The following is a 15,839-nucleotide window of genomic DNA, read 5'->3' on the forward strand; positions in this document are numbered from 1 at the left end:
ACACCTTCAGCACCACAATGCTCAGCCCCCCTGTACATACAATTGCAGCACCACAATGCTCAGCCCCCTCTGTACATACACCTGAAGTACCTCAATGCGCAACCCCCTCTGTACATACACCTGCAGCACTGCAATGTTCAACCCACTCTGTACATACACCTGCAGCACCACAATGCTCAACCCCCTCTGTACATACACCTGCAGCACCACAATGCTCAGCCCCCTCTGTACATACCCCTGCAGCACCACAATGCTCAGCCCCCTCTGTACATACCCCTGCAGCACCACAATGCGCAACCCCCTCTGTACATACCCCTGCAGCACCACAATGCTCAGCCCCCTCTGTACATACCCCTGCAGCATCACAATGCGCAACCCCCTCTGTACCATACACCTGCAGGCACCACAATGCTCAGCCCCCTCTGTACATACACCTGCAGCAACACAATGCTCAACCCCCTCTGTGCATACACCTGCAGCACCACAATGCTCAGCCCCCTCTGTACATACACCTTCAGTATCACAATGCGCAACCCCCTCTGTACATACACCTGCAGCACCACAATGCTCAGCCCCCTCTGTACATACACCTGCAGCACCACAATGCTCAGCCACCTCTGTACATACACCTGCAGCACCACAATGCTCAACCCCCTCTGTACATACACCTGCAGCACCACACACAGAGCAATACCTTGTACATACACCTGCAGCACCACAATGCTCAACCCTCTCTGTACATACACCTGCAGCACCACAATGCTCAACCCCCTCTGTACATACACCTGCAGCACCACAATGCTCAGCCCCCTCTGTACATACCCCTGCAGCACCACAATGCTCAGCCCCCTCTGTACATACACCTGCAGCACCACAATGCTCAACCCCCTCTGTACATACACCTGCAGCACCACAATGCTCAGCCCCCTCTGTACATACCCCTGCAGCACCACAATGCTCAGCCCCCTCTGTACATACACCTGCAGCACCACACACAGAGCGATACCTTGTACATACACCTGCAGCACCACAATGCTCAACCCCCTCTGTACATACACCTGCAGCACCACAATGCTCAGCCCCCTCTGTACATACCCCTGCAGCACCACAATGCTCAGCCCCCTCTGTACATACACCTGCAGCACCACACACAGAGCGATACCTTGTACATACACCTGCAGCACCACAATGCTCAACCCCCTCTGTACATACCCCTGCAGCACCACAATGCTCAACCCCCTCTGTACATACACCTGCAGCACCACAATGCTCAACCCCCTCTGTACATACACCTGCAGCACCACAATGCTCAGCCCCCTCTGTACATACCCCTGCAGCACCACAATGCTCAGCCCCCTCTGTACATACACCTGCAGCACCACACACAGAGCGATACCTTGTACATACACCTGCAGCACCACAATGCTCAACCCCCTCTGTACATACACCTGCAGCACCACAATGCTCAGCCCCCTCTGTACATACCCCTGCAGCACCACAATGCTCAGCCCCCTCTGTACATACACCTGCAGCACCACACACAGAGCGATACCTTGTACATACACCTGCAGCACCACAATGCTCAACCCCCCTCTGTACATACCCCTGCAGCACCACAATGCTCAACCCCCTCTGTACATACCCCTGCAGCACCACAATGCTCAACCCCCTCTGTACATACCCTGCAGCACCACAATGCGCAACCCCCTCTGTACATACACCTTCAGCACCAGAATGCTCAGCCCCCTCTGTACATACACCTGCAGCACTACAATGCGCAACCCCCTCTGTACATACACCTGCAGCACCACAATGCGCAACCCTCTATGTACATACACCTTCAGCACCACAATGCGCAACCCTCTATGTACATACACCTTCAGCACCACAATGCGCAACCCCCTCTGTACATACACCTTCAGCACCACAATGCTCAACCCCCTCTGTACATACACCCCCTCTGTACATACACCTGCAGCACCGCGCACAGAACTATACCCCATCTGTACATACACCTGCAGCACCGCGCACAGAGCTATACCCCCTCTGTACATACACCTGCAGCACTGCGCACAAAGCTATACCCCCTCTGCACATACACCTGCAGCACCGTGCACAGAGCTATACCCCCTCTGTACATACACCTGCAGCACCACGCACAGAGCTATACCCCTCTGTACATACACCTGCAGCACCGTGCACAGAGCTATACCCCTTCTGTACATACACCTGCAGCACCAAGCACAGAGCTATACCCCCTCTGTACATACACCTGCAGCACTGCACACAGAGCTATTCCCCCTCTGCACATACACCTGCAGCACTGCACACAGAGCTATTCCCCCTCTGCACATACACCTGCAGCACCACACACAGAGCTATACCCCCCCCCCTGTACATACAACTGCAGCACCAAGCACAGAGCTATTCCCTCTCTGTACATACACCTGCATCACCGCGCATAGAGCTATACCCCCTCTGTACATACACCTGCAGCACCGTGCACAGAGCTATACCCCTTCTGTACATACACCTGCAGCACCAAGCACAGAGCTATACCCCTCTCCAATAAAGTCTACTGGTGCTTTTATTGAACTGCTGCGTTACCTCCGCTATGGTGCTATTCTCTTTCATTTGTGGCCCAGCTGATAAATGAAAGGTTTAGCTAAGGAGTAACAAGCGCCGGGGGAATCCGATTACAGCGACGGGAGAAAATGAGAGAATATCCCAGAACAGCCATATTAGACGGAGAAGTATTTCAGTGTGGAATAAATGGAGGCAATAAAAGTTTATTTCCTACCCTCCACCCCCCCCCCCCCCCCCAATCTCTGCTGTGACACCTTCTCTGATCTCCATGCTTATTACAGACATCGGGCCACTCATAGACACGAGACAGCAGCTTCTATCACAGCACAGGCAGCAGGCGATTGTCACCCGAGCGGCTGGATGTGGCGGCAATCCCACTTTTTACATATATTTATAGTGTATAGCATTTTATACTTCTGCATTTTGGGTGTAGGAGGTAAACAGTTAATTTTAAATGTAATTTATTGTGTCTGTTTGCAATAAAAATGTATGTGCATGTAGTTCTACTATTTCGCCACAAGACGGCCACAGTGATATTTTTGTTTTTCAATCCTGTAAGCGAGCATGCTCGCTTACAGGAATCACAAGGAGGATGTGATTTTTTTTTTCAGAAAGACCGCGGCCTCTGAAAAGAAGCCGTTGGTTTTTCTACCGGGGACTTAGATTAATGAATGGGAACAATGCTCCCATTCATTGATCTCCAGGCTAACGGGGGGGCGGCAGAACGGCGCGTGTGCGCGATCGCGTGCGGGAGCGCACAGCACCACAGCAGCAGCCTTTTGGACGTGAAAGTCACATCCAAAAGGCTAAAATGGTTAAAGAGACTCTGTAATGAAAAAAATTCCCCTGGGGGGTACTCACCTCAGTAGGGGGAAGCCTCTGGATCCTATCGAGGCTTCCCCCGTCCTCCTGTGTCCCATGGTGGTCTCGCTGCAGCCCAATGAATGCACAGCCAACAACTTTCCCTATTCAGTGTACAGGGGAAGGGTGCCCCAACCAAAGTTTTGAAGGGTGGTCCAGTGATTTCTAGTTACGCCCCTGTGTGCAATATTTACTTTCCCGGCTCCAGCGGGGGCGCTGTCCGCCTCTCCGCTCGGAAATAGGCGGGAATAGCTGATCTCGGTCTGGTCCACTGCGCAGGAGACTTGCACCTGCGTAGTAGAGCGGACCTGACTGTGATCGACTATTTCCGCCTATTTCTGAGCGGAGAGACGCTATTGCGGTAAATATTAACATCCCCGCTGTTCAGTGGGCTGCAGCGAGACCGCCGTGGGACAGAGGAGGATGGGGGAAGCTTCGATAGGATCCAGAGTCTCACCCCTGCTAAGGTGAGTACCCCAGGGGAATTTTTTAACATTACAGATACTCTTTAAACTTACGCTATCATAAAAAGCTCTATGCAAGCCATCACCTCTACACATTTCCTCATTATCTCCAGATACCTCCCCGCCCGGATCCACCTTTCCTCACAGGAGACCCTTTTGTCCTCTAGCCTGGTCACCTCCTCTCACTCTCGCATCCAGGACTTCTCACGGGCTGCCCCTCTCCTTTGAAACTCTCTCTCACAGTCTGCCCATCATGCTTCGAGCCTGGAAACCTTCAAAGGTACTCTAAAAACACACCTTTTTAGCCAAGCCTATAAGTTGCTATAGGTGGCATTGGAGATTCACTGCCTCATCCACTAATCCCTGTATCTCCTTCCCTATTGTTTCCCCACTACCCTCTAGATTGTAAGCTCGCAAAGGGCAGGGATCACCTCCTACTGTTTCTTATTTTGCTGTCATTTACCATATGAACATGTACCGGTATTGGTGATGTGGTGTCTCAGCTCACACATTAACTATGTATGTATTTGTACTTGTATTACTGGATGTCAGGATTGTACAGAGTCTTGAACTTCTCATGAATATATGTTCCCCAATATTTGTTTTGTACAGCACTACAGAAGATCTTGGTGCTATATAAATAAAAAATATTAATAATAATAGTAGACGCACCGCGACACCCTAGTGCATACATGTCAAACTACGGCCCGCGGGCCAAATCTGGCCCTCAGAGCCATCAAATTTGGCCCCCGAGTGGTTTCCCAACTTTTCATTATGTTTAGCCCACTCTTGACCACCAGGGAAGCTATATTGGAGGTGAAGCCCTAGAACACCAGGGAAGCCATATGGGGAGGTAGGGGAAAGCACTAGACCACAGGGAACTGTATAGGGGAGGGAGGGGGCTTCTAGACACCAGGGAACTGTATAGGGGAGGGAAGATGAGAAAAAGACACTGAGAGCCCAATATGGTGTAGTATGCTCAGGACAATAGCAAATAATGTAATGTGAGAAGGTTATACTCACAAACAAGGGTTACCGCTGAGGCAACCACTGTGAATGCAGGTGAGGAGATTAAACCTGTCCTCACTCAGGGTTAAGAAGTCGCTCTCTGTAGATAGAAGAAAGGTAGGGGTGGGTCCCCATTCCACCAAGGGTGGACGCTATAATGACTTTGATGAACAGAGGCGCCAGCAGAATAAAAACAATAATTAAAAGTTTTAAAATATGCTGGGGAGGCAGTGGTGGACTTACCTCCGAAAGCAGACTAGACTACTTGTCTGACATAAATAAACACTTTATTAGTAGCCCAAGAGATGCAACGAGTTTCGCAGGACCAAGCCCGCTTCATCAGGCAATAAAACAGGGGAAAAAACAGTAGCTCTCAGGTAGCATGTATAGCACCTCTGTCGAGAGAACTGAGAACCTGAGAACTGTATATGGGAGGGAGGAGATGAAGTAGACACCAGGGAACTGTATAGGGGAGGGAGAGGGGCTATTAGACAACAGGGAACCTTATAAGGGAGGAAGGTGGCCTGCAGACATTGAGGTTGGCCCGCAACTTGGTCCCAGTGTTCAATGTAGACCCATTTTGTATTTTAGTTTGACACCCCTGCCCTAGTGTGAACATAGCCTTATTGGGAAGAAAGGCGCACCTAGTCCACCTACTTCAGGGACCTCCATACCCCTCTCACGTCCCGTTTCCTTTTTAATACCACTAGATGCATGTCATGAATTTTTATCCCCATCTGTGGTCGGAGTTCACCCTTAACATTCGGCTGTGGCAGTCTGTCCTGTCAGTCCGCCTGCGCTGTAATTATCACCGCAGACAAACAAGCAGCAGGATGTTTCCCCCGCTCCCCTTACATCACGCCAGCTGTGATTAGCATAGGCAAATAAGCACTAAACATGCAAAGATATGCCGCTAAGCCCTGTGCTATTTGCATATGCATGGTGCTATTTGCATGCGTAAGAAGCCCGCGCGTCGCCTGTATAATTCTCACTTGTTGTTGCATCTCGGCTTATTTGTCAGCCCGGTAACGGTGTCCTCATCTTTCATTACACTGCGGGGAGGACGAGTGGCATCCAGTCCCAGCTGGGAGCGCCATATGTTTTATGCATAAACGCTCTTTATCCAGGAAAAGTTTTGCAGTTTTTAAAGTGTATGGCTTGATTCCTTTTTTATAAGTTTTTTTTTTACCCTTTTTTCACCCCCTTTTTAAAAAATCAAGTAAGAGAAAGGCGGAGCAAGTTGTCGCAACAGCGGGCGGGTGCACAGTGATGCCAGTGTGTGGATGCAGTGTTGTGTGTGATCACCGATGGATTTTGTGGTGAAAATTCAATTGACCTTTTTTGCATTGATAGTGCGTAAGTGAAAACAAAGTGATGATATAAATAATTGTATCTATCCTCCTATTCTTAAAAATGACATTATCCCCCAGTTGTATGTAATATTAATAAACTTAAAGCATAGCTTACAACTGTCCCTCTTTTGAAGGGACAGTCCCTCTTTGGGAACCCAATCCCTCTGTCCCTCTCTCTTCCTTGTTTGTCCCTCTTTCAGGACTGATGTACAGATCTATGTAAATATGCCGTATTTTTCAGACTATAAGACGCTCCTGACTATAGGATGCACCTAGGTTTAGAGGACACAAACCAGGGGGAAAAAAAATAATCATAGCTCCCAACTGTCCCTCTTTCGGAGGCACAGCCCTTTTTTGGGAGCCCTGTCCCTCTGTCTCTCTTTCCCCCTCATTTGTCCCACTTTCTAAACTTTATTCCCATCCTTTATTGATACATTACTAATTTTAAAATGTTACTATGAAGGAAAATTAACCAGGATAGAAAGGACCAGTGTGGTTTGAATTATAATACAACATATATTTTTTTAATGAAATGTTTATGGTTTGCGTGACTAGGGGCCTGGTGGCGGCATGACCAGGGGTGTGGCATGGGTGTGGCGTAAGTGTCCCTTTTTCTCATCTCAAAAAGTTGGGAGGTATGAGTAATACTAAACCAGGTGCATCTATGGTATAGGGGAATCTTGTGGATCATGCCTCCTTGCACCTCTTGTATCTCTCTGTGTCCTCCTCTGTCCCCGTTGTGTCCACCTTTATGCCCCTTTGTGTGCTCCTGTGTCCTCAGTTTGTCTCCTGTGTCCTCCCCTGCATGGGCACAGTACAGGGAGTCCCCGACACTGCGGCGGGTTGGAGGTTGGTACTGGCATGCGTTCACAAGTTAGGAACTCCCTGCATTTTGACTATAAGACGCAGTGACTTTTCCCTCCACTTTTGGGGGAGAAAAAGTGAGCCTTATAGTCCAAAAAATACAGTATGTGTTTTTCTATTGAAAATGTGTTTAACCACGTGATGACCACAGTGCTGTCCCCCCCTAAAAACCAGGCCATTTTTTTGAAGTACTGGGCTGTGCAGGCTTTTCAGCCTCCTGCACAGCCCAGCTAAGGAGCCCAGTGATCGGACTCACCTCCTTTTTTTGTCATGCCGCCGGAGGGGGTCCGATCGCTGCAGCGGTTTGTTGTTTTTTTCCCTTCAGCCTCTAATGAGGCTCTCCCTCCCTCCCCTCCTCCTTCCCCTTCCCTCCTCCCCTCGGTGCAGACAATTGGAACATGACGGCGATCCGTCCTGTTCCGCCTCTCATAGGCATCAGCCTATGAGAGGACGGCGCTCCCCGGCCAATCAGAGGGCGGGGATCGCCGATCTCGTACAGCGCTGATCGGGGGATTTATGTCCCCTTACGGGGATTTCTTTCCCCTTACGTTTACAAGCAGCCTGCTAGCCGCGATCGACGGCTAGCAGGCTATTCACGGAACTCTCTCCGTGAACGGGCAAGGAACGATCGCGCATGCGCGGGGCCGTTCCCTGGGAAATAAAATGATAACAAAAAAAAAAGTACATTTTAAAAATGAAACACAAAAAACAAACAGTAAGGGGGAATTTGTGGCCCCCGGAACTTTGAGGTCGTAGTCAACTGCCTAGTTTGCCTGCAGGGTGAATATAGTGCTAAATAGATATTATTATTATTACTCACTTGGTGGGGGATGGGCTCCGCAAGTAGCGTGCCTGGACCGATAGAACATCAACTTCCTCACTCTTGTCGGGGACGACCTGCTCATCGTCCCGGCCGGGGTCGCTGGCCATCGTGACTTGAGATTGATGGGACCTAGGAGACCTAGGAGAGGATTGAGTTTGACAATGAATTTTAGCCTATATGACTGAGCAATCCAGCTTGAGCTGGGTATAAAAAAAAACAAAAAACATTTTAACCTATTATTAGCTTCAATAGAGTTGTCTTGTTTGAGATAAATGCACTGCCTTTGACCTCAGTCAGCACAATTCGTTGTGCTGTAAATTCTTGGAATGCTTTGATCTCTCTCTCTACTAGCAGAAAATATAGAAACTGAAAGCTCTGTTATTGTCTTTAGTGCAGCCTTTCTCAACCTTTTTACCCTGGAGGAACCCTGTAAATAACTTTTGGATCTCAAGGAACCCCTGCAAACAATTTTTTGGTCTCGAGGAACCCCTACATTTATTTTTCATGAGGCATGGTCTTTAAATAGGTTAGGCTGCTAATTTCACTACCCCTACTACACTGCCACTCATTATACTGTCTCCTGACCCCCCAATTTAGTGCTTCTTGTTACAGTACCACCTATTATAGTGTGCTCTAGTATACTTCCCCCACGATGAGGTAAAATGCCTGCAGAGTCCTCAAGGAACCCTGGTTGAGAAAGCCTGCTCTAGTGACAAGTGGCCATAAATACACATTACAGCAGTACTAATTAGAAGCAGGGAAATGTAAAAAATAAGAAATAAAAAAGTGCTAAAATAAAATGGCCCGGAGAACTTGCAATAATTTGGCTACTAAATCGTTAAAATAGGAACATTTAGCAGGCTGCGGGAGGTCCCACCCCTCCTCCAGATTTCTGTTGTGTGGTATAAATTCCCCCCCCTCCCCAGCTGCAGTGTCAGTCCAGTTTGTGAGTGGGTGGAGTCACTCTTTAAAAGACACTAGTGCAGAAACACCTTGAATTTCTGAAGGTGATTGAACTTTGCACAAAATAAACGTTTAAGAATGGATGGTGTGCTCCTACATGATACAATCTTGATTGTGTGTACAGTTGGTAAATTAGAGTAGCATGGTGGTGTAGTGGTTAGCACTCTCGCCTTGCAGCGCTGGGTCCCCAGTTTGCAACCCAGCCATGGCACCATCTGCACAGATAATGTATGTTCTCCCTGTGTCTGCATGAGCTTCCTCCAGGCACTCTGGTTTCTTCCAACATCCCAAAACCATACAGATAAGTAAATTGGCCCTAGTCTATGATACACTGTAACATTAATGGCCATATTTTTTTTATATCACACAAACCTTATAGAAAAAGCTATATAAATATACATGTGTATATTGCAGGTGCACAACCCTGAAACCAGCATGTGAGTAATCCAGTCAGACTTCAGTCAAACATCTGATCTGCAAGCTTGTTCAGGGTCTATGGCTAAAAGTATTAGAGGCAGAGGATCAGCAAGACAGCCAGACAATGTGCATTCTTTAAAGTGGACCTGAACTCTTGCACAGGACAGAAGGAAAACCACAGAGAAATCCACCCTGTATGAATTTAGAGAGTTTAGCCTGTCTAATTCTCCCTCATCTGTGACTAATCACAAGTGTAATTTGATCTCTCAGCTGTGTCAGCTGGCTGCCTCAACAGAGCAGCTAATTGATAAACACAGGATGTTTACAATATGTCTGCTTCCATGAAAGCAGGAAGTAGACACCCTGCGATTTATTGCAGTATTTGTATCAGCTGTAACAAAGAAATGTTTTTCTTTAAAGGATATTATGCTGTTAATTATCTTTTAGAGCAGAGAGGAAGTTCTGAGTTCAGGGCTGCTTTAAAAGGAAATAAATATGGCAGCCTCCATATCCCTCTCGTTCCCACTAGGGGCGTTTTCGGCCTTTTTTCAAGCGCAGGCGATTTTTTAAATCGCTCACACAGCGCTTGTGCAATGAATCTCTATGAGAAGGTTCATATCAGCGCGGTTCGTGTGCTGTCCGTTCAGCAAAGCGCTGCCTGTACCATTTTGGGGGCGATTTTTCCTCAATGGAAGGTATAGGAAAAACCCAAACGCTCACAAAATGGCTTTGTGCAGCGATTGCGTTCGCGTTTTTAATAATAAATACATTGTATTTATTCTTTTCTGGGTCAAAAGAGTTCACTTACTGAGGGTACGTTTCCACTAACGCGAATTTGCATGCGTTGTCCGCATGCAAATTCGCATAACCAATACAAGTGGATGGGCCTGTTTCCACTTGTCAGGAATTCTGTGCGGTTTGCTGTGCAGAAAAAATCAACACGTCAGAGCCGTCAGAATTCGCATGCCGCGCACCCGCATGCGAATCGCCGGTAATGTAATTGAATAGGAAAACCGCAAGCGTTTTGGTCTTGAGGTTTTCCATGCATTTTCGCATGTGTCGTCGCATAAAAACCCATGTCAATGCTTACCGGCATTGACATGGTTAAAAATCGCATAGCGCAAACCGCAAGCGACTCCGCGTGAAAATCCGCATGGAAATGCGGACGGATCCGCACCCGCATGCGGATTCGTTGACGCGATGTTCGCTTCAAAAACGCAACGCACAAGTGGAATTGTACCTTGACTTGCGTCAGGGAGTGAATTACAAAACCGCTCTGGAAAAGAAATGCAGGGTGCAGTGGAGTGCCGGGAGGGGGGAAAAAACACACAGAAACAGAAAACACTTGCGTTTGCGTTTTCGATTTTAGGTATGAATGAGGCCTACAGGTGAGCTGTATGAATCTCCTGGATCATGAGCTGTATAGAGCAGTTCCGTAGTCTGCGGCGCGGCCTGATTAGAAGCTGTATTGCTCGCCATCTGTCGGAATTGTCTGTCTAACAATCGCTCTTTATCTCGTTTCCTGTCAGCTCGGGCTAATCATTTTCCGCGTGGATCTGTTATGAGCATCGCACAGCCGGAATTGACAAGAATTCGGATTTTTAAGCAGCTATTTTGCGTTTTTTGTCTTGGGGAGCAGCTGACGGATCCCAGCTTCCCCTCTTCCATATTCATCTGTTTCGCTTTTCGGATCTTTGCGATGCCTGCGCAGGACTCGCGCTCTCTCTCCCCGCCGCGGCCACTTGCCTTATTTATGAGACGTTTCATGTCTGTGAGCTTTTATCTGATTAAAAATCATCACAAGCAAAAATCCTGAAAGTCTCTGGCCTTCCGACGGATGAAAAGAGAGTAAAGGAAAGCGCAAAAAAAAAGCATAGATATTTCAATTTTAAAGTGAATGCGTAGCCTACAAAGTAACATCACAGCTTTGTACAGCAGAAACAATGTAGATATAGGGTCGTCCCCCACCCTTCTTATATTGATGAACAATGTGCTGAGTAAGCTATAGTGGAAAATCAACAATGTTCTTCTACGTCTTCTAGGCATAGGCGGCGCTAAGCTCAGGCACTGCCCCCCCCCCCCCCCCCGGGAATCACTGTGCTCCCCTGAGTGTCGTTCCCCCCCCTTCTTAGTTAACGGTTTCCAGGCTCCAGGATAGTTGCATAGTTATTTGGGTTATTTGGGTTGAGAAAGACATACGTCCATCGAGTTCAACCAGTATAAAGTACAACACCAGCCAGCTCCCTCACATATCCCTGGTGATCCAGAGGAAGGCAAAAAACCCTTACAAGGCATGTTCCAATTAGCCCCAAAAGGGAAAAATTCCTTCCCGACTCCAGATGGCAATCAGATAAAATCCCTGGATCAACATCATTAGGCATTACCTAGTAATTGTAGCCATGGATGTCTTTCAACGCAAGGAAAGCATCTAAGCCCCCTTTAAATGCAGGTATAGAATTTGCCATAACGACTGCCTGTGGCAATGCATTCCACATCTTAATCACTCTTACTGTAAAGAACCCTTTCCTAAATATATGTCTAATGCCGGGCATACACGGCTCGTTTTTTTTAATCAATCAAGCCGCTGATGGCTCGATTGATAATTTCCGACAGGTCCGATCACTGCGCGGATCGATTCCCCGCTCAATACCTGCGGGCGGACAATGGAAGAAAACGAACAGGAGATAAGAAGTGCCCGCGGGGACGAGTGGGAATCGATCCGGGCAGCCGCGGGGACGAGCGGGGACACGTTGGCATCTGCCCCGCGGGCTTCGAGCCAATGCTGGCGTGTCCCCGCTCGTCCGGCTCGTTGCCTCGATTCCGGCGCATAATCTAGCAGTGTATGCCCGGCATCAAATGTTTTTCCTCCATGTGCAGATCATGTCCTCTGGTCCTTTATGGATAGAGTCTGTAGAAATCTCTCCATGTCAGCCTGCATCTATGTAGACATTATTTATTATTTATTTATTGTATTTATAAAGCGCCAACATATTACGCAGCGCTGGACAATAAATAGGGATACATACAATATTTAGGGGTGACATACAGCAAAATGACAATACAGGAATACAAGAAAGATCAGATCATGCAGCACAGTATGAGTACAAGGTAATGCTTAGTCACTGGAGGGAAGCATGGAGATCACACACCATAGTATGAGTACCAGGTAATGCTTAGTCAGTCACTGGATGAAGCATGGAGATTAGGCAAGTTAGGTTTACTCAGATGCATAGCATGGGGGCACATGGAGGTGCATGATCAGGTAGGACACAAAAGGAGGAGGACCCTGCCCAAAGGCTTACAATCTAGAGGGAGCAGGGCCGGCGCTACCATTAAGGCAAAGGAGGCAGCTGCCCCAGGGCCCCAGAGCTTGTAGGGGCCCCCAGTGGCTACAAGAGGAAAAAAAAAATTCAAATCGGCCTTATAGTTTTTGAGAAAATCGATTTTAAAGTTTCAAAGGAAAAAAATACACATTTAAAAACCTGCCGACTTTAATGATTAATAGCAAATCCACCTTAAATGCTAGAAACCCTACATTTGCAGGATATGTTAAGGAGATCATTGGGAATAAGAGGAAAAAACAATTTTTCAAAAAGACCTTATAGTTTTTGAGAAAATCAATTTTAAAGTTTCGAAGGAAAAAAGTATACTTTTAAATGCGTTAAATGTCACTTTTAGTACCTAACGGTAGTGTAATTTTACATGTATCAAAAGAAAGAGCAATACATTTCCTGATGGGGTTTCCAGGGGGTCCATACGCAGCCGCAGCGCTTTGGCCAGGGATCGCTATACAGCCGCAATATGGCTGTATGAAGATCCCTGGCATTTTTTTCCTATTTTCCCCAAAAAATTTTATGTTTAGAGTGTGGGAATTTTTTTTTTTTTAAATTGTGGGGTCCCACCTCCTGAAACTTTTTAACCCCTTGTCCCCCATGCAGGCTGGGGTAGCCAGAATGTGGAGCTCCAACCGATTGGGGCTTCAAACCCTGACTATACCAGCTGCAAAAAAAGGTCCCTTAATGTCGATTTTTGCTCCGGTGTATCTGTTGGGGGGGCCCCCCAGGTTTATTTTGCCCTGGGGCCCCATTGTTGCTTAAACCGGCCCTGAGAGGGAGAGGTAGGGACACAAGAGGTAGGGGACCAGAGTTCAGCTGCGGGTTTAGAGCACTTGTGAGGGGTAGTAGGCCAGAGTGAAAAGGGAGTTTTAAGTAAACCACATTAAAGAACAAGCGACACCCATGCTAACCTAGAAATAAAAACACATATAGATAAATACTAGTTCTACTTACATAACAGATGTATTGTTCTATCCACGTAATGATTCCTGTGAATTTTATAAAGGAAAAGCAGAAAATCCTATTCTAGGCAGTGGCCATCTTGCCAAGCTAATGCTGACATCATATCCTCCCTGACTCTTGTTTCCCCCCCTCCCTTCTCTTGCTCATTGTGTATTCATTAGCTGCCCTCCTCCCAGAGTCTTCAGACACTCCCACTGAGGTGTATACTAGGAACTGCACTGTCTTTTTTTTATTTACTCCTCCAATTGCTCACCACAGCCTTGCTTGTAAACACAAGTGAGAAGAGGGTGTTTCTGATAAGCAGCTAGGCAGGGAAATTAATGGAAGAGTACGAATATATTATAGATAAAAAGAACTCCCAGCATTCAACTATTTGGCACTGTTTGGCACTAGGGCCAGTGCTCCTAAAGTATGTGAAAACTCCAAACCATAACAGCAGAAAAAGTTTTGCAAGTTTTGAATGCAGGATTAGCATCTTTATCACTCAGACCAGTTGCTGTTGAAATTAGATTTTTATGGTGACGATACCGCTTTAAAGGAGTTCTGTGGAGGCTATTAAAAACAAAAAACTGACACTTACGTGGGGCTTCTATTGGCCTCCTGCAGCTGTCATGTCCTATGCCATCCTCCTACTATCCTCCATTCCCTGCTGCCGGTCCCAGTCTAATTATGCTTTGAACTAAACCTGTGCTGTGTGGCTGCCCGCGTGCTAGCACCCGCATGTATCATCGAGAGCTTAATGTGCAGGCACAGTACAAGAAAACTTCTTACTGCGCCTGCGCAGTAAGCTCCTGATGACGCATGGAGCGAGCAGTATTCGTCTAGTTAGACGAATAATCAGGCCGGACCGGCGGAGGGGAACCGAGGATAGTAGGAGGACGGCGTGGGACATGACAGCTGCAGGGGGCCGATAGAAGCCCCAGGTAAGTGTTCGTTTTTTGTTTTTATTAGCCTCAACAGAACCCCTTTAAGTAAACCAAGGATCTTATCTATTTGCCATAAATACCCCACAATCCTTGCAAGATCCCTTGTAATTAATGTATCTGGATGACACTTGTCTCTGTACCTTCTTCTGATTGTATGTTCTAACATTGACAGTCAACAGGAATAGAGTCTGAAGAAGGATTACAAGCTGAAAGTGTAACGATCGGTGTCAGCACACAGAGAGAATCTGATTATTGGTGATCTGCAGTATCACCAAGAATACAGATATATACCTGATTATGGATGAACTGCAGAATCACCAATAATACAGATATATTACTAACCTCTGGACACCTGTATATATATATATTGAGTGTTTGGTGCGACAGTAATAACTTTGAGTAAACCACCTGATGAGCAGGTGATCCTTGGCAGTATGGGCAATACTGCTCTGTTGAAAAAGTACGAGAACCTTCCAGCAGCCTGAGACCTTCCAGGGGGTGGAGTCTCAGGTTGAAGGTAGGAAGGGCCAGTGAGTGAGTGACACCTGGAGGCGGATGTCACTAACTGGCCTGGAGACTATCTCTTAGAGGAGAGAGATAGCTCTCGAGGTCGGGCAAGCCAGGTCGGCAACACACGGACAGACAAAGTACAAAGACAGAAGGCTGATTCGGTATCCAGGACAGGCAGGGTTTGGCAACAAAATATCAGATATGCGTGGTACCGAATCAGAGAGCAGAGGGATAGTCAGGAAAGCAATAGGTCATAACCGATATCAAACAATGCCTAGTCTTGGGTGTTAGGTCATGGTCTCAACACCCCGGAACTAGTCTGATGTATAACAGATTGATAACACAAGTTCCCTAGTCTTGGGTGTGAGGTCCGTGGTCTCTACACCCTGGAAGTAGTCTGAAGTATAACGGATTGATAACACAAGTTCCCTAGTCTTGGGTGTGAGGTCCGTGGTCTCTACACCCTGGAACTAGTCTGAAGGATAACAGATGATAACACAAGTTCCCTAGTCTTGGGTGTGAGGTCCGTGGTCTCTACACCCTGGAACTAGTCTGAAGTATAACAGAATAATAACACAAGTAATCTGGCTCAGTGTGAATTCCAAGGTCCTCCTGGTTCAAACACACTGTGGGATCTGACTAAGGTCTGAGTGCTTCCACGTAGTGTTCGCAACGGCAGACCATTTGAGAGTGGCCAGCAGCAACCATATATAGAGCAGTGCTCTCTGACGCCACCCTTGAGTGATCAACCAATGGTTACCAGCTCT

At 47.3% G+C, this 15,839-nt stretch overlaps 1 protein-coding gene across 1 annotated transcript in view; it reads right to left on the reverse strand.

The window, feature by feature from the left end:
- The window catches only part of STYXL2 (serine/threonine/tyrosine interacting like 2), a 164,780-nt gene that overhangs the window by 127,466 nt on the left and 21,475 nt on the right, over positions 1-15,839 (reverse strand). Inside the window, exon 2 of the mRNA XM_068266398.1 lies at positions 7,956-8,096. Coding sequence (XP_068122499.1) covers positions 7,956-8,065 — 110 coding nt within the window. The 5' untranslated portion in view covers positions 8,066-8,096. The remainder of the gene's footprint in view (positions 1-7,955; positions 8,097-15,839) is intronic.

This window comes from Hyperolius riggenbachi, chromosome 2 (genome assembly GCF_040937935.1).
Source record: "Hyperolius riggenbachi isolate aHypRig1 chromosome 2, aHypRig1.pri, whole genome shotgun sequence".
NCBI lineage: Eukaryota > Metazoa > Chordata > Amphibia > Anura > Hyperoliidae > Hyperolius > Hyperolius riggenbachi.